Source organism: Pezoporus flaviventris, unplaced genomic scaffold, assembly GCF_033815535.1.
Source record: "Pezoporus flaviventris isolate CSIRO_AGI_PZ_B2104156 unplaced genomic scaffold, CSIRO_AGI_Pfla_v1 ptg000035l, whole genome shotgun sequence".
Taxonomy (NCBI): domain Eukaryota; kingdom Metazoa; phylum Chordata; class Aves; order Psittaciformes; family Psittacidae; genus Pezoporus; species Pezoporus flaviventris.
The window spans coordinates 15,227,290-15,251,044 of NW_026892583.1; the positions used below are offsets into that span (position 1 = coordinate 15,227,290).

The 23,755-nt window shown below is 43.5% G+C and overlaps 1 protein-coding gene across 1 annotated transcript; it reads right to left on the bottom strand.

Moving 5' to 3' along the window:
* Positions 1 to 1,932: 1,932 nt before the first annotated feature.
* On the bottom strand, positions 1,933 to 21,953 carry DHRS7 (dehydrogenase/reductase 7). Its single transcript, XM_061462727.1, has 7 exons — positions 21,761 to 21,953; positions 17,488 to 17,640; positions 11,508 to 11,614; positions 10,311 to 10,550; positions 4,900 to 5,022; positions 2,856 to 3,071; positions 1,933 to 2,142 (listed from the first exon to the last, which is right to left on the bottom strand). Exons 1-7 carry the CDS (start codon positions 21,894 to 21,896, stop codon positions 2,107 to 2,109), a joined length of 1,011 nt encoding a protein of 336 aa, XP_061318711.1. The 5' UTR covers positions 21,897 to 21,953; the 3' UTR covers positions 1,933 to 2,106.
* Positions 21,954 to 23,755: the final 1,802 nt, after the last annotated feature.

Genomic DNA, 23,755 nt, shown 5'->3' on the forward strand with positions numbered 1-23,755 from the left:
TGTGCAGAATTCCTGTCTGTGCACAGGAATGTGGCATCAGGCTCCAGTGCAGCATAACATCCTGGCCCCTGCTGTCACAGGCAGCATGTCCAGTTTGCGTGTTCCAGTGTGTTTTGCAACAGTATGACCCCGACTGACATTATGATTTTCTGGAACCCTCTTCAGATTCTTTATTTTGGCAGAAACACAAGTTACAGCCTCTTATTCTGTATCACAGATACATGCAACCAAGTGCCCCTGTTAAACATGCTGTTTTGTTTGTGTGTTCTTGAACTGTTTCTGCTTTGTTCTGGAACATTTATTTGATTTATCAGGAATTTAGAGCATCTTCAAACGTGGCCTTGTCTCTCATATGTGCTGCACTTCAGATTACCAGCGCAGTACTAGTGCTAGGACCAAGCTGGCAACAGCCCACCCCACCATTCTCCCATGTAACCACTGAGAACTGCTGTTTTCTAATGAGGTATGTGCATCAGCTTTACTTAATTCTCATGGACATCTACTTGCTTTACAGGTTGCAGTGTTTATCACACAAAGGTAAGGAGGAGACAACATCATGCCTTTGGAGAACCAGTTTTAAAGAGCTTTAAATCCTGACTGGAGGATTTTCACCCCCTTTTTTTATGCCTTTACCAAAAACATGAAGTACTGGAGACTGCCTTTGTCCCAGTTGTGTACCATAAAGCAACAGGAATCAGTTTAGCGGCATGAAGTGTTAGGGAGATGACATCTGCAAATAGCAAATGCTTTTGTTCTTTTTGTAGTTTCTGCTTTTGGCATTTTCCTTGAACATCAGCTTCCTCTCCAACAGGTAATTTTGTCATCCCCTGCTTTCCGTAATCTCTGTTCTCAGGCTGGTGGTGGCCACAGCATGGTCCATGACAGCAGGTCTCCGCTCAACGTGTCCAGCAGCACCTAGCTCCAGGAGCACCAGAGCTCCTCTCTGGGCACAAAGACTCATGCTGTTTGGGAACGGAAAAGCAGAAAAACCTGGATGTAAACTGCAAACAAGCCATCTGTAGGGTGCAGTGCTGCCACATCTTCTGTGGATTAGGGCATGGAGACAAAAGCATGTGTGTTGTATTTAAAGTCACTGCACTTTGTCATGCAGACTTGCTACTGCCTCTTTAGCATGTTCCACAGACAACAGCATGTGAATTGAACCTTCCTCTTTCCCAGAAGGAGGTGGGACCAGATCCTTGTCACTTCATTAGTCTTTAGTTTTGTCCCTAGACAGTTGTTTCCATCTTTGTCGAGTGTCACACTGAAAACATCACTTTTGGCTTACTCTTTGCTGTAGTTGGAAAGTGTCAACAACTTCTAAACGGGCTGTTGTTGTTTTATTATCAATGATAGAAGTAAGAATTTTTCTTACTTGGACAGTGTGTGGCCTGAGGCATGTCCAAACATACCTCAGAGGACACTGTCAGCAGCAAGATCACCAAGCTTGCAGCTACAGGTGAGTTACCATTACAAGAGGTATTCCCTGCTGACAGCTGAACTGGGTGGCAGTGGGATGGTAAATCTTTTAAAAGCGGAGTCCTCAGTTCCTCCTGGCTGTTGCTGTCTAACACACACGTCCAACATACATGTGGACACTGCAGTGGTGCTGATACCCAGAGGTAAATGTTGTGGCAGAAGTTAAGGGATTTAGCCCTAAATATGCATTTTGCTCTCAGCAAAGAGGAAACACAATCTCCCTTTCCCAAAGGAACACTTCAGATACACACTGCACATCCTCACCTGTTGTTCTACGTGTGGGCTGTTTTTTCATTCCTCTCTGTCCAGTGACAGAAACTGGATCCTGTGGGCATAGAATTTTTAGCCTGCACAGTAAGTTTGCCAATGTCATAATAGCAGAAAAACTGCCTCTTCTGCTTCTGTTCTTATAAGCTTAAAACCTCACCCTGTGGTAGTTTAACATGAAACAGGTATGTTTTAAAAGACTTTTATTTAGCCAAGTGTGTATACAGCTTGATAGATTTGTCTGCTTACATGATGACAAAGGTACAACAGATAAAAAAAGCTGCTGTTTCCAGTCACACAACATGAAAACAGTTTCTCCACCTTATCAGAAGAGCAACAGGGTTTTGTACAAGCTTCTCCTTACTTCTTCTTTCTTGAATAAGAGGCATCGGCATCCTAGAGTGAGAGTACATCCAGTCAGTATTTCCCACCCTGCTTGCTTCAGCATTTACGTCCCTCACCCAGAATGTTATTTTGCTTGAAATGGCTTGTGACAGTGGGCAGTTACAGTGTGGAAGCAGGAAGTCTTAAGCTGCATGTGCCACCCTTATTTTTGTATTTCCTGCTTCTGAAGTACTTGAACATGGGGTTTTGTACCAAGTTCAACTAAATCACAGTAGGAAAAAATACCAATTCTGTTCCGAAAGAACAAACATCCATCTTCAGGGAGGAAAATGTGAGTGAAGAGCCCCAATAGACAGGGGTATCACTTAACATACTCCTGGGAGGTGCTCAGATTACATGCCTGATATAAAAAATAGCTACAACCAGGGAGGTGTTTTCAACGGTCTTAAATCCAAGTTGCATTCAATAATTTATCCTAGTGCCTTATAGCTCAGCTCTGCATTAACGGTGAGCTCTGAACATGCAGCGCATGTGAGGAAGATCAGAGCAAGATGTTCTGACTTGGATGTGTGCTGCCCATGCTGCAGTAACTCTAGACAAGCAGGCATGTGGCAATGGAGTCTGGCCTGGCACCAGTTGCTGGGGAAGTGAGGAATGAAGAGAGAAACTGATCCAAAATACAATCCCAATATTCCCATGACTAAAGAGTCTATCAGCAGAGTAAAAAAGGCAAATAAGCAAGGAGAGGAGAGGAATAAACCTACAATTCCACTCTTGAAGTTCTGTATCCTCCTCTTGCCCATTCTGTTCATCAGCCACCAGGCCCAAGTGGGTGCATACTGCCAGAGGTAGCAAACAGCCAGGTAGGGGTGGTCGCTGATCCAAGCCTCCTTCAGGTCGTTGGCTGTGCTCACCAGGGTGAGCCGGACACAGCGGTCAGTCGGCATCTTGTGGGACTGATCACCACTGTTCTCTATGGACTGGAGGGGAGAGAGCAAGGAGGGATTAGATCTGGATCTCTGTGAGCAACAGAGGGAAAGGAAGGGCTGAGCTAAATGCCACAGTCACGCTCCTCCCAGCTTCTTCACTTGGCACAAGTAGAATAATCCAGCCAGTACAGCAGAGACTGGCTCTGGGGAACCCAGCCCTCACTATGCTCTAGTTTCCATTATATGCTACAAGTTGCTGAGTAACTGGGTTAGCAGGTGAGACCATGTTCCCCATTATCTTAAATATTCCTGCCAGCTCTGCTGTGCAGGCAGCAACCTCAAACAAAAGCAAAGCAACAGGCTTATTCAGTGACAGGGGTGTCTTGAAGTCCTGTGCATGCACATCACTTGGTGGACTTAAGCCATAGCCATGTGAATTCATGTACATGTCACTCGAGTAATAACAGACTGCTCTAGCAATCTATTCTTCTGTTTCCCAGAGCAAAAGCAATTCTCATCTAGATTTGGTCTTCCTCCTAGGGCTTTTGCCATGCTGAAATCTGAGGAATTTGTTTTGCAAGCTTTCCAGACTGCTCAAAAAGTACATCTTGTCTTTCACAGATGTATAAAGTTTTGCAAGCCAAAAAATCCTTTCAGAACTCAATTCAACCATAGGAGATTCCCCCACCCCTACTCCCCTCACTGGTGGGTTATCCCAAGCTTTAAATTGACTGCACTTAAGACAGATTACATTTTTATGTATCACAGTAGCCATTTTTTGCCAGCTATTTTGTTAGGCAAAAAATTAAATTGCTTATTAAAAGCAACTGTGCAGTTGGAAGGTTTTGCTTTTTCTCCCTGAACAATAACTAAAAGGAAAGGAATGCATGCCTTGCCCCAGCTGACTGCAGTGGCTTTGCCAACAGCAGCGTCAACCGAGTAGGGCATTGTCAGGAAAAGGGCAAACAAAAAGCCACCTGGGCAGGAAGGGCAGTATTCTGCATGCAGAACTGTGTCTAGAAAATCCTGGCTTTTTCCACTGAACAGCAGTAGTATGGCAATTTTTACCAGACTAGGACTGTGTGTGTTGAAAGAGAAGGCAGAACAGTTCTCAGACTTTATTTTCATTTGATATGGACTTGATACCATGAATAACTACAAAACCATATACAGCTCTGCACTGACCAAAGCATTTCTCGGTAAGAAGGTGAGGTCAGTGTATGCTAGGAGGAGATAAAGAAAACCATGGCAGGATGTCCTGGGTTCAGCAGTAGCAGTCATTTTTCTCCTTCTTAGTAGCTGTTGGAGTGCTGTGTTTTTGACTTTCAGCCTGGGAACAGCACTGATAACACCGATGTTTTTAGTTGTTGCTCAGTAATGTTTACTCTGACCAAGGACTTTGTGAGTCTCATGCTCTGCCAGGGAGGAGGGGATGCCGGGAGGAAGCAGAGACAGGACACCTGACCCAGGCTAGCCAAAGAGGTATTCCATACCACAGCACGTCGTGCCCACTATATAAACTGGGGGCAGTTACCCAGAGGAGCTAGATCACTGCTTGGGTTAGGTTGGGTATTGGTTGGTGGGTGGTGAGCGGTTGTATTCTCTTCCCTTGATGTTTCCCTTATCATTATTATTATTATTGGTGGCAGCAGCAGTGATTTGTGTTATACCTTAGTTACTGCACTGTTCTTATCTCAACCCATGGGAGTTACATTCTTTCGATTCTCCTCCTCATCCCTCCAGGAGCAGGGGGAGGAAGTGGGGAGAGTGAGCGAGCGGCTGTGTGGTCCTGTGTTGCCGGCTGGGCTTAAACCACAACAAAGGATCACTGATCCTGCAGCAAAAGTCATGTTCATCTCAAACAGAACTGGGCCCTTACCTTTGCAAGATTCTCCGTAAAGACATTTTGTATAATCTTGGACTGTACAGGCCCTGGGCATATGTTGATAATACTGATCTCTGGGTAGTCAGTCAGCTCGGTCCGAAGAGAATTAAAGAAGCCCTAGGAGAAAAGACTAGGATGTAATACACCTCTGCCATACTGCCACACGTAGCAAGGTTTAACTGACTATATATTTACACAGTGACTCTATGCTGAAAAGGTAATGGTATTCCATTAAAAGCAATTCCTACTACTTTCTTTGGCTTTTCACATTCAGTGGCTAATATCTGCAATTACAGACATCGATATGTGTCGCCAACCTCTCAAATACACAGTAGTTTCTCTGAACTACAGCCAGATGCTGCTGTCCCTGTACCGAGGCCAACCCTGACAGCCTTGGCAGTGGAAGCGCCACCAGCTTCAAGAACTACAATATTGTGGAAATTACCTTTTGCAGGTGAATTGCTCTTTGTGGTGTTTCTATTTTCAATTGTTTCTATTGAGTAAGTGGCACTGGTTCCATGTAAGAGAAGGAAAACTTCAGCATATTAAGTCAAAGATGCATCCTGATTATTTTTAGGAGGTAACTCTACACTGCTGAACACACTGCAGAGTTTGAAATTTGCATTCATGCAGTTATAAATCTTATTTCAGCTCAGGAATATGCTACCAGCATATCTAGGTTAAACTATAATTACAAAAGCTGCAAGTATTTCTTTCCTTTAAACTAACAGGATAAAAGTTTTTTTAATCTCTGTAGAAGTTCACATTTAGACAGCAACTATTATAGGGAATGTGACCAGTTCAGGAAGGTGCTTCCTACCAAAGTTGCTGGTCAAGCACTGCAGAGATACGATTCAGCAAATACCATACTGTGTCTTATCTTTGACCTGGGTAATAACATTTCCCTCTTTATTCTAACACGTTTTTTTATCATAAGAGAGTGAGCACAGGCTGATGAACCTCTCCCACTGTGCTAAAAATGTGCAATCTGTACTCCCATACAGCTCAGGAAGAGGGCTGGCTGACCCAGAGCCCTTCAGAAATTGCAACACAGGGCTAATATCAGCCAGAAACACTCCTGTGCTGACACACAAGTCATCATCTGGAGCTACACACTAAAGCCAGGCTCCAAGTTGCACACTGGTGCACACGTATAACCAAGAACACAGGTCCTAATTTCCCAGTTGCTGGGGACTAATTCTAGCTTACAGACTGCATACGTGGTCAGCTTCTTTACAGTGTGTATTTAAAGTTAAAAGTACCTGCAGGCCCTGACTCTATGGTATCAGACCTTCACAGCATGTTATCAAAGCCTAGATATGCACAAATTCCAGAGGATTGAATGCTAACATTAAGATACATATGACCAGGAGTCTGCTTCTGGACACACGGGAAAGCATGGGAGATCTGCCAACCACCCAGCTGTTTTGAATTAAAAACCCAGGCCCTCCCCTAGATTGCCTCCTACACTGAAAGAAAGGAGCTTCCTCCAGTCCTGGTGCACACCTTCAGACATGCCACCAATACGCTGGGCTCTATTCCCGTCTCCAGGCTAATACTACAGCCCTGACCTGCACTACCCACATCCCCTTCATTCCCTGAGGGGTCCTGAGCCCACTTATCTCAGGGAAGCCCCCTTAGCTCTCAAGTCACAGCACAACTTCTGTGACAGGACTGCACCAGTCCTCTGAGGAGGACATAACAAGTGTAAAGACACCAGACCCCAAAGGGGAGAGGGAGGCAGCTTGTGTCACGAGCATGGCCACATGGGCAAGGGGAGGACGTGGTGCTGCTCCTTGTTCACAAGTGCTTTATATCCTCCTCACCCAGCACTGATGGGAAGCCCAGGCTCTCCTAGAAGAACAGCCTGAACAGTGGCCTATGCAGCTGTCCTCCCTCCTTTAGGCAATAGTTAGTTAATGAGGACTGAGTGAGAGCTCCACGGCCCACAATCCCTTGTCACACCCTGTGGATTTAGGGTGATGAGGAACAGAACTGAGTCCCATTTTACCTGAAGAACACAAACACAAGATGTACTTGTTCCAGTACCTGAAGGGGGCTTACAAGGATGTTGGGGAGGGACTACTTCATTAGGGACTGTAGTGATGGGACAAGGTGTAACGGGTTAAAACTGAAACAGGGGAAGTTTAGATTGGATATAAGAAAGTTCCTTACTGTAAGGGTGGTGAGGCACTGGAATGGGTTGCCCAGGGAGGTTATGAATGCTCCATCCCTGGTGGTGTTCAAGGCCAGGTTGGACAGAGCCTTGGGTGACATGGTTTAATGTGAGATGTCCATGCCCATGGCAGGGGGTTGGAACCAGATGATCTTAAGGTCCTTTCCAACCCTAACTACTCTATGATTCTGCTTCCAGGAGTTGAAAGGTTTTATGTCTGGGAATGCTGTGATAGAAAAGGAAGCCAGAAACATCACTTGGTCACTTGTGACAAAGCACTACATTACCTCACATGCTGGCAGGCTTCTGGGATCCAAGTTCTACCTAAGAACAGACACCTGCCTGCAGCCCTGAGTAGCCACCAGAGGCACACAGTGATGCAGGCAACCTCAGACACCCTCCTGCAGAAGGCACTGGCTGCAGCACACACCCTCTCCCAGTATTCCAAGGGGAGCCCTGCTCACCTGAGCAAGTTGCAAGGTACCAAAAACTGAGCATTGGTTCAGTGAGCTTATGTTATCTCTGGAAATCACCTTCACAACAGCTGGAGCACACAGGGCTGCTGAGGCTTTTTTCAGAGTGCCATTTGAGTTGCACTGTCAAAAGTCAGTGCAATTTTATTAAAGGGGTGCAAAGCCAGCAAACATGGAATGCATGTAGCTAGAGATCACAGCAAGCTCCCATTTCTGCTCTGTGGCCATCCTGATATTCCCCCCAACACACCATTTCAAGAGGTCTGCATGCTCCTCCTTCCGCTGGGCCTTTCTGGCTTTGTGACCAAATCCTAGGAGATGCTAAAGGCAGTAAGGCTGAGCCAACTTCTACCGTGACAGAAACATTCAGAAACGATTCCCTAATGACCAGAAAACAGAGTAGTGGCTGCTGCTCAGGGCAGTCCATGTGCTTATTAGACAAGTTCGTGATTAAGGAGTATTTTGAAGGCCACCATTTCTGATCCACCCCACATGCCTCCAATTACATGAATTGCAACTAGATGAATGGCACATGATCTCCATGAGCATCATCACACCAGGAGAGAAGCTGCACCAGTCACATGCAGACTCCCATGGCCTCAACTCATGTTCTTACGGCACTCCCAGAACCGAAACAAAGGGTAATTTCATCAATAGAACATTGTCATCAAGAATTCCAGTTGGCATGAATCAAAGCACAATTGTATCAAGAACAAACTTTAATTCTTAAAAGAATTCCTTCCTTCCTCCTCCAACTGCCCTTTAAAAGAAATTAAACAACACCCAAAAACCACAACCAAAGCCAAACAAAAGGAAGAAAGAAGGGACTTTTTTCATAAAAGGCATGATTAAGATTGTATAAGACTGCAGCAGTAACTGTGTTGGCTGTGGTGAACTCCAAGGCATGAATTAAAAGAAACCCCAAAACCATAATAGTGGAATTCATGTCAGATAGGCTTGCATATTTAATAATTGGTGGCCAAAATGCAATCTTCATTTCAGTAAGATCTTAGAATATGGGCTGACCCTTGCTGGGAAAAAGCAACAGGAAAAGCATCACTTTATGCTTTGTCACATCTTTCCCCTACCCTCTCTCTCGACATTTCTCCTTGGTCATTGTCAGAGCTGAGCATTGAGCTTCTGGAGAGGCCTCCCATTCCGACAGATTTCCCTTCCCTGAATTTACTGGTGAAGTTTGAGGTTTAAAAAAAAAAGCCTTTCTAGTTTTTGGGGGTTCCACGCCCACATCAGCCATGACTCCAGACTGACCAGAGACTCTCGGACAGAGCCTCTCTGAAATCTACTTTGCAAATCACGTTTTAACACCTGCAACTCTGTACAACAGAGCTGCTCTGAAAGAAAAACAAGAAAGGAAGCTTGGGGTCTGGCCTGGTTACTGAGCAGGGGTAGAAGCTAACAAAAAGCAGTTCAGTTAGCTTATTTTAATTAAGCCAGAAACTCTCCCGTTAAAGCTTTGCCCATATTTTCCACCCTAACAACAGAGTTCCGAGTTGTTTTAGGTTTTTTTTACAGCAACGTGTGAATTCCTTGTGCTCTGCAACTGATGAGCCATGCTTAAACCAGCCCCACCACACGCAAAAGATAATTCAACCGGAAGAACACATAATAAAGGAGCATAAGGGGAATTCATACTTCTACTAGACTTAACCCAAAAGTTGGCCTCTAATGGGCAATTTCACCACTGGCACTCAAATGTAGAGCAGCAGATCTCTCTCCCCATCACTAACTGAAAATTGTTTATTAGCAGATACCTGTCACTGTCTTTTACTTCTTCATTCTTCCAAGTGACTGGTGGCTTTGCAGTGTCAGCCAGTTGTTACATTTTTATTGCTGTTAGACAAACCATCAAAGGCCATTGATCCCATAGCTTAAGCAATGTTATTTACTCAGATTATGTGCTTAAACCCAGCAGGAAGTAAAAAAGTGCTGTTTTTTCAAACCTGAGCACAGCGAGAGTTTATTTTACTGAGATCAAAACATACATAAGCCAGAAATCAAACAGTGATGAAAGACACCCATGTGAACAAATCTGCTGTTTAAATAAGCAATTCCTCTGTGATGCAGGCAGTCTTTTTCCCCAGACACTTTTTTGAGCTCTTCAATGTTTTTCTGCACAAGTGAGGCTCCTGTCAAAAACTCTCTCCAAGCAGTACTGAAAGTTAAGCGTTATGCACAGGATTAACTCCCTAAGCGGCAATGCGCTGCTGGTCCTTCACACCACAGCAAGATTCAGAACTGTTGGGAAGACTCATTCAGATGTTCCCCACCAGATCAGGAATTCTAATCTCTGAATAGTCTGCTTTACCACTCACCATTCTCGCTTTACTGTCCTAAAGACTGCCAGTAGTCTTAAAACTCTCACCAACTGAATTAAGATGAGAACATTAGGGTTTCTAGATGCAACAGAATAATCCACAGATTTAGGTATTCATCTGAAAGCCAGAGGCTAAGGTCTTGGGTTTCTCATCGGTATTTAACTATGTAGTGGTTAAGCCCAACTAAGATGACATTTGAATTTTAGTTAGTAAAATAAATTTACACTGGGAGCAGACATATTTCACACTTCAGCACAAATAAATTCCAAACAACTTTCAAAACCTGAAGAAATTACATAATGCTGTGTGCAATTACAGGTGACACTTCTGTTCTCTCTGCAGAATGAAGTCCTTTGCTATGGCACTGACCTATGTTGGTCTATTACACAAGATTTAGTTAACCTCAGAAATTTAACTTACCTGCAGAGCATGCTTGCTGGCACAGTACCCAGAGGCAAGGGGAGCTCCCATGATACCCATCACACTGCTCACAGTAACAATCTTTCCTTTTTTCCTTTGGATCATGTGATTCAGGACATGTTTTGTTAAAGAGATTGTACCCAGGTAGTTGAGCTCTATTATGGCACTATAGACATCCAGGTTTGTATCCACAAACAAGGAGCGCTGGGAACGTCCACCGTTGTTGACCAAAACATCAATCTCAGGAAAGATACAATGATAAGTTAAGAGAACACATCTCCTTTAATACCTGTGCTTTCTCAAGCAATTGTTAAGTGGCTGTTCCCTTCCCTCTGGTGTCATCTCTACCGTACACCAATAAGAGGCATCAGCTGCTGAAGAAGTTTCAGCAGTTGCTCCCCTCCTCACCCCCTCCCCGACTAGATACCCCCTTTGAATTGAAGGCTGGCTCATTTTGAGTGAGTCAACACACCAGGAATACAGTGTTTGATGCCAAACAAGGTTAATTCCTAGTACAAGAATACTGGCAGCTGAAAATTTGTTTTCCACACAACATCTTTTTAACCTTACTGCACTGCAGCAAATAACATTTAACATTTGGATCCTGCAAGGTGACCTCTGAAAAGTTTCATGCAAAAGCAGAAACCAACTAAAGTAAAGAACAGAAGAAACAAATCTGGTGCCACTAATTTCACAGTAAAATCAAGTGATCTAAAGGCTTTAGCTTGAAGTTTTGTACATTTTTTTTTTTTTAATACTGGCTAGATCTGACTGCTACTGCCTTAACTCTGCACTCTGGACTAGCAAGCAAGAAAACTCTGCACCAAAGAAGGCAAACAGTTGTGCCTGACAACCAGTTTTGTTCCACATGGTTCTAAGCCCAAATTACATGCCTTATTGAAATCACAAAATAAATGTTCTGACTTCCAAACACAATTTTAAGCTCTAAATTGCTCCAGTTGGCCCAGAAATTCAGTGACATCAAGTTTTTAGTTCTCGGCAATGACCAGTTATTATTTGTTCATTGCTGCACCTCTGCAAAGCCTGTTGAAACCTATAAACAAGCAACAGAAGGGATGAAAATTCAGGTACTTTTTGGCAAGTGAATTTACCATATGACAGAAGTGAAACATGAACATAAATGCAAGTATAGGGCATAGGGAAAAAAAAAAGTTTAACCCCAAAAGCACACCCTACCTTGCCAAAATGCTTAAGAACACTGTTGGTTGCAGCTTCATGAGAGCTTCTATCAGTCAAGTCAAGACGCAGAACAAGGATATCTTTTTCATCCAAGCTGCTAATCTCTAAAAACAAAGAAAGTAAATGGGAACCAGTAAGACTATTAATGTAACAACTGTGGGAAATGTAATGTGCTTTTAAACACTAAATTTTCACTAAAAAAAAACCAAGAAGCCATAACATTGAGTTGGAAATGAAATACTTGCTTTGTTTTCATTTTGATCTCCACATAGAATTCATTTTTAATCTGTTCCTAACAAGTCTTGTTTCTCACCATTATGTTTTTGCTTCTGAAAAGTTTGACCTTGTGTAGCTTTTCACTCAATTCCCCAAATAAATTACAATTTTTGGGAACAACATGTAACTGAAATTTTTCACTGAGACGTTCAGAAGCATGATGTACTGGCAACCTTGGCACTTAGCTTGTATGTTAGCTGGTCAAGCATGTGTATGAGTAGCTATGAGGCAGAGTCCAGAGAAGTTAGACTGTTGAAGAGTTACTGGAGGAGGTAGAAGGAAAAGGGTTTTGTTTAACTGACAGCTTTCAATATATCCATCTCCTGAAATAAAAGTCAGCTGTCAGCAAGCCTCCATGTTGAGCAGTTTTACCACTGTCCCTTCAGAACAACTGACCTTTTCCACTGAAAATATTTCCTAAGCAATGATGTGTGACCCTGGCGTTTTGGGGCAGATGACTCACAAAAATAAAATCTTTAAGGTTTATCTTTTCAGGGTTTTTTTAAGCTACATTTAACAGGATTCTTTTTTTCCTACTTTTTTTATGTTAGCTTGATGGTGCTACTTTTGTTTCTGAATTGACTCCTGTCCACAACTAAAGTGTACCTACTCCCCTTTAACCAACTGCCCTCCTTCATGAGCCAAGGGCTCTGACTTTTTGATGACTACTTCTCACATACACAGGTAAGGTTGAACTTTATCTTTACAGTTATGTACAAATAAGGAAGTCAGTTAAATCTGTTAAGTTGCTTCTGTTCAAAGGTTATTAGTATTTAGGCTATTAGTTAAAATAAAACCATCTGTCTGGTTTAAAGCTGCCAGTATTTCCACTTACTGCTCCCTCCAACCATTCTATGTCCATCTTCCCCTCAATTTCTTCTAGAAATACACCACTAAAATCCATGTAGTTTAACCTCCTCTCTGAGAGACACAACTCTACTTCATGCTATCTCAAGCAGATCTGCACAGTTAAATCTACTAACATAAGGCATGTTTCTGCTGTGGATTAACAAGACCATATAATCAACTCAGCCAATAAAATTATACAGGCAGGGGAGAAAAGAGCAAAGGAAGAGACAGAGACTGCTGATAAGGAATGAAATGCTCTTTTACATGATGTAGGAAACTTCCAGAAATATCAAACCAGAAGAACAGTTCTTCTTTTGGAGCAATCCGCAGTCCAATATGACTTCCATCCCCAACACACTCAGACTTGTACATCTCTATCACTTTCCGTAGTTCTTGTCTAGGGTGAGGAATCTTTGCTCTAGTCATTCCTCACAGGCAGCTTTTACAAAAATTCTGACATTCTTGTTATCCTTTTTCTATACTTGTACTGTCCACTCATCCTGTTTTTAATCTGGCAGATGACCTGAACTGTGCACAGTGTTGAAGGAATATGCATGTTCCAATTTATACATCGTCAAAATTATCTTCTCCTTTCCTTTTACCCCTAGTATTCCATTTCCTTTTCTGCCTGTTACCAAACCAATGTTTTTAAGGGATCAATTACAATAACCCAGAAAAACACTTGCTTCCAGACCTTATAGTTCATCATTTTACACAAATGCTAACATACTTCAGCAAACACCCTTTAGCTATGTGTTTCAGCTGCAGTGTCAGTTTCACACAGCCACCAGCTCTCAGGTGCAACATACTTGAAACTGAGCTCTCAAAGCTCAGTCTACCCAGAACAATGGCCACCTTCACTTAGCTGTGAAACAGCTTTATGTTTTCTGGAGGTCCTTTAAAGTCTCCTTACATAGCAGTTCTACACTACATGGCTTCTGGTTGGGATCAAACTGCCCAGCCACCAAGCAGCAGACCTTCTGATATTCTCCTATTAAAGCAATTAAGGGCTGCCTCTTCCCTGCTTATGGTCCATTAAGTTCTAGTTACTTTTTAATTAAAACATGATTATAATCACCCAAAGCCAACTTGTTTTTCAAAACCTGCATAAGTAATGTTGACTTAGAATAGTATTTTGTTACAACACCAAGCATACACCTCCTTCCCCCAGGATCCCCTAGAGGCTTGCAGATTAACAACACACATGCTAATCCAAGTTAGCAGTTTCTTGTAACATGATTGGTATTACTTAGCATAGGGCCTTTATTTTCCAGCTCTTCAGCACTTCTTTTTCTACCTTTTATTTCTATCTTGTATAATGCCCTTTAATAGATCATGAGCTTTTAGCAGAGGTTAAACAACATAACCTCCTGAGGTCCATTCCAACCTCAATTACTATGTAATTCCACAATTTACATTGGGCCTATCCATATTTAAATCCTATTTGAGCTTTGTCAAACCAAGGAACACCTCCCCCACCTACTTTTTTACTTTTTAGGGCTTTTGAGAGAAAACAGCCTCCAACATTACTGGTGAAATTCAACTCATGCTTCAGAGAGGGGTTGGGGGAAACAGAGAAGCCACCTGCAGGAACCATGCAAGCTACACAAGCTGTTTTCTCTCCCTCCTGCAGAAGTGCAATGAGGTGTTAAGTTGGCATATGCATGACTCAACAGGTATTACCATAGCTTTTATGGTACATTCCTTCTCTCTCTCTCATTTAGCTTTTAAGCAGCGCAGAATGCGTAAACATGTATCACAGGGTGGTGTCTCTAAATTTGGACCAAGATATTTGTGCTAGTTTCTGACATTAATACAAAAATTCCCTAGTTAAATTGCTGCTGTGTACAGCATCTACAGCAGGCATGTTAAAGCCCATTAGCTCAAATTATGCCCTATAATTCAGCCAAATTCAAATTGATGTTACATGCTGCAGCTCAATCTTAATCCATCCTGCACTACTCAAACCTTACAGAATACTCCTGAACTCAGTTGCAAAAACAAAACACGCAGGTGGAAGCAGACACAAGCCACCCAGGAAGCACATGGACCCACTACCCAAACATGCAGGGATGGGATCAAGAAGATCAATTCTCAGAGTTGAAACTGGTGAGGAATGTGAAAGGCAACAAGGACTTATAGGTACAGCACCAACAAAAGGAAGAAAGGAGAGGGAGGTCACTGCTGAATAGGATGGTGAGGAAGTGACAAAGGGCACAGAAAAACACAAGGTACTCATTCTCTTCTTTGCCTTAGTCTTCACTGGCAAGATCTCTTCTCACGTCTCCTGCACTCTGGGAAAAAGAAATACTACCAGTGTCAGAGAAAGACCAAGTTAGGGACAAACTGCACATACAAGCAGGGCAATATACACATCCAAGATTCAAAAGAGCTGACCAATGTCACTCATCTTTGGAAGGTACTTGGTAAGTCAAGTAGCTCCTCATTAACTGGAGAAAACCAAGTCTCACACAGCCATCACGCAGCCTAACCTCAGTCCTTGGCAAAATTATGTGACAGTTCCTCCTGAAAGCAATTTCCAAGTACATGAAGGACAAGAAGGTGAATGGGAAAAGCCAGCATAGATTTAGCATGAACATATAATGCCTGACCAACTTAACTGCTTTATGTGATGACTGGCTCTGAGGACAATAGGAGAGCAATGGAGGTTCTTCACCTTGACTAAGAGGCTTCCTATGTTGTCTTCCACAGCATCCTGGAAGCTATACTGGGGAAATATCACGGTTCTAGGCGAGTGGATTACAATGCCAGTGAAAAACAGACTGGATCACCAGAGAAAAAAAAAAATAGTAACCAACCATTCAAAGTCTAACTAGTGGCCAGTGGTATCCCTCCATGACCGGCATCTTTTAATGTCTTGATTAATGACCCAGATGATAGAACAAAACACAGGTTTTCAAACTTTCAGTTAACATCAAGTTCAAAGGAGCAGCTGCTGTGCTAGAAGGTACGACCGTCATTTCAGGGGTGTTTTAACAAGCTGCAAGAACGGTCTGACAAACCTCATTAAGCTCAGTACATCAAATCCAAAATTTCACACCTGGGACAGAGTAATGCTATGCAGTACTGCAGGCCAACGCCCAAATGGCTACCTACCAGCTCTCCAGACAAGACGTAATGTCCAGATGGAAGGACAACAGCAAGTCGAGTGTAATTCAGCAATTAGCTCTGGCAATTACAGATGTTAGTCAGCTGCACTAGCGAGAGCAGATTGAGGGAGGTGATTTTTAAGTGCCTCTACACAGCATTTTAAGACTGCATCTAGAGTATTGTGCGCAATTTTAGACACCACTGGCTCAAGACAAATACTGATAAACTGGAGATAGCGTAGGGGGCCACTAAGATGGCTAAGGGGGCTACGGCACACAATAATCAAAGAAAGGTGTTGAAGCTGGGTTTACACAGTCTTGAGAATGATAAGAGGGGAAGTGGCCTCAATTACTCCCTTCCACTACTTAAAGGATGGCTATAGAAAATGTGGAATAACTATGTCACTGAAGAGCTTCAATATAGCTAATCTGACCTATAGTTACAGTTCAGTAGCATATACTTGCAAAACACATGGCTATGTAAGACTGTAAAGCCGGTATATACCATAGCTAAGACATTTCACAGGGTCACTTAAAAGTCAGCAGAGGCAGAAATCATCTTTGATAAATTGGTTCACATGTATTTAGATACTATTTCTGAGTATTCCTTAGCCCATCGCACTCTCATACAAGTGTTGTCTGAAAATGCATAGCCAGAATTATGACTCCTGCCAGCCTACCTAGTGTTTTTTTGCAATGTCAAAACCAGCCACAGGCACAAATGTAGTTGCGTACTTCTACTGACCACAAAACATTGCACCATATAGCACTGGAATTTTGCCCTGACAAACTACCACTTAACCACATAATAGATAACTACTTGAGTGAGCTTTTTAAGCATCAAAAAGCAGAACTAAGGAGCTGCATGGTTTTGAAAGCTCCCTGACAGATTTTTGGAGTATGCCAACTTTTAGATTTCTAGAAATGCTGAGATGCTAACCCAAGATAAACACTTCATTATTCATTAGCATACATTCCAAGCAGACTGTGGACATTCTATTAACATTACCAGGAATGAACTGTGATAATACAGTATAAAACACTGCATACTGAGCTACAGAGGATAAACAGATTGATAAAGGTATGTTAATCACATTCAAAACCTCTGCTTAACAGCATGAATTAACTATCTCCTTCACTGTTGAGCACAAAAACCGAAAGGAAAAAGAGATAGGAGAAAGGAAAGCCTACTGACTCAGTAGGCACATGAAAGATAACTGGAACAGTTTAACATTCTGCTTTACATTCGTTCCTCTTGATCCTCAGGAGATCTTTTCTTGCACTTGCTCAGAACAACTTTTTCTGAACATTTCTATGAATTCCTTCTCCAAAAAGGAAAGTCAGTTGCCAGTCTGCCTGTAACAGGCACAAACCTGAAGAAAGAAGACTTCTTATCAGCATGCAGCCATATGGCTTGGCTCTTAATAGGAAGATATCCATGAGACTGTTTCCTCCATTCCCCACAGTTTTTATTCCTTTTCTTAATCTAGTATCTTACAAGACCATTTGCAAATGATCATATTTAGTTAACACTGGCTTATGAAGGAACTCATAATGCAAGGCTATACAAGGGCTTCTCACTCACAAAAAGAAAACACCAGCTTCATATGTACAGTGAAGCTATGTATAAAGTTCACTTTCACCATAAAATTCATTCCTGCAATATGTGGGTTAGTAACTCTGCAGCAACTTCATCACAGCAAGAGCAAAACTTCTCACGTGAAGCAGTAAGCTGTACTTACGAAGGCATTTCTTCTTCACTCTTTCAAGCTCATCCTCTCTTCTTGCTGAGATGGCAAGCAAGGCTCCTATCTTTGATAGCTGGTAAGCCAGTTCTTCTCCTATTCCACTCGAAGCTCCTGTCACCCAGACAACCTTTCCACGCAGTTCATTTTCTATTGAAATAATCAAGACAACAGTTCACACACTGCCAATGCTAGAAGAAACACAAAGTCATTGCAAGGGTATAATCTGATAATGTTTTTAAGAAATATAGTTGTTTGGAGGGCCTATTACAAAATCCTGACTTCTTCATGCTTTGGTCAAACATACTTGTGAAATTGTTCATAGCTGTTCTGTTGCCACTTGAACTTTGTTCCAAGGTTAACCTGAATAAACACTGCTTATTGACCTGACAGTAGCACGGCATTTTTGCAAGCCATCCACACACAGCATTTTCGCTAACCTCATCAAGAAGAGCTTCAGAGGAAAAGGGACAAGAGAATTCTTGAAAATGACAGGAAACAGTTACTGTATCACAAATCCAAACAAAAGCCTATGCAAACCTTTCGCAACAATGTTCTACCTCAAAAATGTTCCCAAGTAATTGCCAACAGAATAGAACTCTCTGAACAAAGACAATCAACCATAACAAACCAAAAGGGTGTTCATCCACTTTGGTTTGTATCTGATGCAGGTTAGTTCTCGCACTGGACAGAGTACAGTACGCTGAGCTCCCAAGGTGTAAGCTCATGCGTGAATTTTCCATGTACTCATAGTATCTGCCCAGGCATGCTTTTTCAACTGGTAGTAAAAATTACTCCTTTTACTCCTCTGCTTATATGCCTGTTCCCCTTGTTTGCAATCTTCCCCACTTATTGATACACCTGGGGACTGGGAAGAGGCTTAGCTTTCCAGACACACATCCAAAATAATCAAATACAACAGATGCCTGAATAACACCCATTTAATTCTAGAGCATGATTTAAGGATTTGTGGATGCCCCATTCCTGGAAGTGTTCAAAGCAGGGCTTTAGATAACCTGGTCTAGTGGAAGGTGTTCCTGTCTGTGGCAGGAGAGTTGGAACTATATGATCCTTAATGTCCCTTCCAACCCAAACCATTTGATGACTCTATGATGAATGATCACTGATACCAGAGCACTTTCCAGAACACATCATTGCCTAACACCTGTATGTGTTCAAGATTAGTGAATGCTAGTTTTACTGAAAATCTGACTCAAGTTATCAGAGCACTGACAGGAGCTCTTCCTTCTATTTTTCAAGTCTGTAGAGAAGAGCATTCCAACAATGGTATGCCAAGAAAGTTTTCATGGTATAATTCAAACAGCAGAGCCAAATACAGTTCCTGAGAATTAAAGCCAGCTCTATTCTTAAAAAAGGCCAGAACAGCACTTTTCAGCTCACTGAAATTTACCCACTCTTTTAAGTTAGCAGAAGTACTCCTTTTTCACTGCAGCCACAGGCTGGAAGTGCTTTTACTTCCTGCTTTACTTCAGTAATGGGTTCTCTCTACACCACAGTGTGTTTCAAATTTCTACTTTCAGATTCTTAATGACACAAATCCCATGAAGAGACCAGCACCAAAATGTTCTACCCTTCTGACAAGAGGAGAGAGCACTTAAGACTATCACAGCTCAGCTGGAGTCTGCGGGACTGACAGTGAGTACTGTTCATCTTTTTTTAAGCTGACTGTATTTTAGCCACAGAAAAACCCCTCCTAAAACCAAGCTTTGATGGTTTGGGGTTTTTTTTTCCCAAAAACAGTAACAGCAACAACAATCACTGTCTAAGCGAGAGATGTATTCTAAGGTTACAAACTTGCAAAGTGGAAAGGGGTGTTGCTGAAGTTGTAGGAATGATCACAGTATTATTCATTATACCAAGCAGCTGCTGTCTGTAAATCCTATTCACACACTCTTTCCTACAGCTTTATTCCAATACATTACAAATTCATCGAATTAACCACAAGAAACATGAGGGCTCACCTCTCCTGTTACTTTTTTTGGCAGAAAACCCATGTAGACAAAACACGATGTGAACAAAACGCTACGTGGACATACTTTGAACCCTGCTTACCACACTCATCTACCTCCTCTTGCTACTGAAAACAAATCCACTCCCCTCTACCACTTAGTTTCACTGTTCCCAACCTGTCTTGGGCAGCTTCATTGCAGTTATTCAGGATCTTGTTCTGTGGGCAGAATAATGAACTGAGATAAGGAAAGTTTTCCACTGATTCCCCAGCACTGACAGTTACTAAGCACTGAGTTACTGGGAGCTAACATAATGGAAAAACTAGCTCAAATGCCAATGTAGAACAAGTATCAAACCATCAGCTTGCTCCACAATTAATGTCCTGTTGCTACTGGAAATAAGTTTAAAAATTAACCTTGCCAAATTAAAAAATAAAAACATATTATACTAACCATTAACTACTGTGTTACAGGGTATAGCACACAAGAGGTTGAACAGAGTAGTTCCGCAACTAAACCAGGAAATGCTTTTGTAGCTCTATTTAGGGTTCTTTCCCAACATTTTATAGCTCCTATAGCACAAGGTTGCCATGTCCTTTTCATTTATGAGAAAACTTTGGGGTGGGGACGTTTAAAGGAGAACATCGTCCCCACAGGCCTAAAGAATCATACCATTATTCCCAGCTTTAGGAGCTGGCTTTCAGATATGTAGGCTTTCACAGATAAAAGGATTCTCCTTGTCTTGATAATATTACTCTGCCTGTGAAAAGCACACCATTTAGAGTGACTGCTGTTCAGGTAATGAAATACACAACCCATAAGGAAAGTTACCCAGCACCCAGAAACCCTTGTCTCCTGTCCACACAAGTATTTAGAAGATGGGAAGCTATACAGCACCTGCCAATGATACAATCCAGAACTGAAAACTCCTTCTAGAATTGAATGATTGAAATAAAACCAGTCTAACCTGTATTAAGACCTTTCTCCATAATTACAGTTTACAGCACTACAGAACCACAGAATGGTTTGGGTTGGGAGGGACCTTAAACTCATCCAGTTCCAATGCCACTGCCATGGGCAGGGTCACCTTCCACCAGAGCAGGCTGCTCAAAGCCCCATTCAACCTGGCCTTGAACACTGGCAGGGATGGGGCAGCCACAGCTTCTATGGGCAGCCTGTGCCAGTGTCTCACCACCGTCACAGTAAAGAGCTTCTTTCTTACATGTAATCTAAATCTATCCTCTTTCAATTTAAAGCCATTACCCCTCACCCTATTGTTGTCCAAAAAATAGATTTGTGCCCAGCGTGAAGTAAACCAATTCCACACGCTCAGGAGAGATACTGTTTATCCAGGCCCCAGTGTGGACTGCTCCACAAATCAAGCACACCAGTGCTGGCTTTCTTCTGTACACTTACACACAAAAGCTACTACAAAAGGTAGTACAATCCCAGTTACAGTGATTGCTTGTAATCTACATATAATTTTAGTACTGGTGTGATATTTCTAGTTCCTACACATGCTCAGGGGAAGGGTCTCCACCTGGGACAGGGTTTTTTTGAGCCGTGGGCATGATTTTTAGTATTATAATGAAGACAGGTCACCATTGGACAATTCAAAATGTTAGTTCTCTTGTCAAATTAGTCAAGTGAATGGTCACTTTGGATGTTATCCTTTGATCCCTCAAACATAAAATCTGGAGGGGCCCATAAGTTCCTTATTGTTTTAAGAGGGTCACTTGGTTGTAAGCCCAAGATGCAGTAACTATGACTGTGGCTACCAACAGCAGATGCACAATACAGCAAGCAATGTATCTTACTATTATCACTACACGCCCGTATCAGTCCTTCCTTCAACACTGTCCCTCAGTCACGTGCTCAAACCAAGCAGCCTCAGTTCCTCCGCATGCTCATGCCAGAACTGGATATCTGCCCAGGAACAGTACAAAACAAGCCTTTTTTGGCCAAACCAACCAGCCCTTCCCATAAAACTGCTGGAACTCACTACTCTCTCAAGCTGCTTTTAGAACTGCTTTACTGGCATGATAAACACCACACACCTGGCTGCATAAGGGCAAGAAAACTATGCTTTGGGGTTATTTCTACCGAGGAGCCTCCGGCCAGCTGCTGAGGATTGGTTCTACCGAGCCTGAGGAGACTTCATCGCCATCGCTGAGGTCCCCTCTCCTCCCCTCCCCACATGCCGCCATTCCCTCTTCCCTCACGGGTCGCCACAGACCCGCCACCACACCCCACCCAGGGCCACAGCCCTGCTCCCGGCGGTTGCCGGCGGGCGGCTTTACCTGGCTTCTTGCCCCTCCACTCGGCCCACAGCAAAGTGAGGTCGCCATCAGCCCGCAGCCAGCGCAGCACCTGCACAAGCAGGACCAGGAGCGCGCCGCCCGCGAGCGCCACACACAGAGCGCAGCCCCACGCCATGGCCGACACCCCCGACCTGCCCGCGGGGCCCCTTTATCAGGGCCACGACGCGGAGGGAGCCGCCCCGCTGCCTGGAGACAGCGCCTGCCCCACTGCAGCGCCGGCCCCTTCCCCGCCTCTCGGTTCCCCTTCCACCCCCTTTCCCCGCCGGGCAGGGTGGACAGCCCCGCTGTCCGTGCGGTGTAAAGGCCGAGGCGGCCAGGGCTGGCGGAGCTGGAGGAGTCAAGACTGCCGGGGAGAGGCCATGCGTGTGACAGGGGGGAAGGTCGCTTTCGGGGTTAGGGCGCTCTGATATTCCCTGGACGTGGCCCCGAGGGCAGGGCAGGGGAGGGGAGGGGAGCGTTGCCCTGCCCTGCCTTTCTCTGCTTGTAAACAACGCTGGCCGCTGCACGTCTGATGTTAAGAGATCAAAAGCCAGTGCCGGCCTTACTGAGGAAAGCTTCACGGCTGACCCTTGGGCACAGCAGCGATTCTGGTCACACCGGAGCTCCGCGGCGGCACCCAGCCTAGCTGCGGCACCCCCGGCTCCGGGCACACATCATGCGCACCTCTTCTGCAGCGTGGAGCCCTTCCCCGCCCGTGTTCCTGCAGCAGTCTTGACCTTGGACATGCCTCCCGCGGCGCCGCCTGCAGAGGCACACCCGGTTCTCACATACACCTGCTCTGTCCAGCGTTTCAGACACTGGGTTTAAACCCTGGGCTCAAAAATTCGTGGTGCTGGAGACCCACAAGTGCTAAAAACCCAGGGGCGTTTATGAGCATCACATCACTCTCACCTACAGCTCTTCACCACTGCATTGCTAGTGTTTATGTGCAGACAAGAAAAACTCTCTATTACCTGAATGTTTAAAAGTCTTTCACGTCAAAGGGTACAAATATAAAAGGGGAGCCCATAATAATTCCTGCCTCCTTGCCAGGCACTCAACAGAAAAGCATGCAGACCTTATGTAGGATACACTTACATTAGATACTAGGATGAAGTTCTTCCCTGTGAGGGTGGTGAGGCACAGATTCCCCAGAGAAGCTGTGGCTGCCCCATCCCTGGCAGTGTTCAAGGCCAGGTTGGACGAGGCTTGGAGCAACCTGGTCTAGTGGAAGGTGTCCCTGCCCATGGCAGGGGGTTGGAACTGGATGAGCTTTAAGGTCCCTACCAACCCAAACCATTCTATAGTTCTATAGAATGAGTACATTTTCAGAGATGTATGGGTGAAGTGCTTCTTCTTTGTTCGCAAGGGGGCCTCAGATGACTTGATGCCAGCTCTGGTAATAATACTGCAGGAGCATGAGTATGAATATTTTCCACAGTACCACCATGCAATTTCTTTGATCTGTGCTAGAGTAAATAAAGTTCCAGAGCAATTACCTGAGATTATTTCAGTGTCTGTGTAAAATAGATTTGAAAAATCTCTTACTTCACTAAATTATGTGGGTACAATAACATTAAAATGAATAGCAGTAAGTACAAGAGCACTATATTCCCTTTTCCTATATTTCCTTATCCATTGTGAGGAAAACAGAACAGCTTCTAAGGAGAAAAGCTCTTTGCTTTATCTAGGAAAATAAAACCTTAGGGAGAGCCCATCATAAAATGAGTGCAAGTGAAATAAGGCTATCTGCTTCAGAATGCTACCTATGCCATATGGGTTAGTGTTGCTAGAAGAGGAGAACAACAAACACTCATCCAGGCAAAGACAGTCCCACATAAATGTAATGGAGTGCCAAAAATCCTTCCTACATGCATCTATCTGATTAGACAGTTAGGTAAGTACCATCTTTCTATAGTTTTTATTTCATACCTGGTTTAACCACCACAGATTATTTAAGAAAATGTCTCTTTTGTAGTAACATTTACTGAAAAC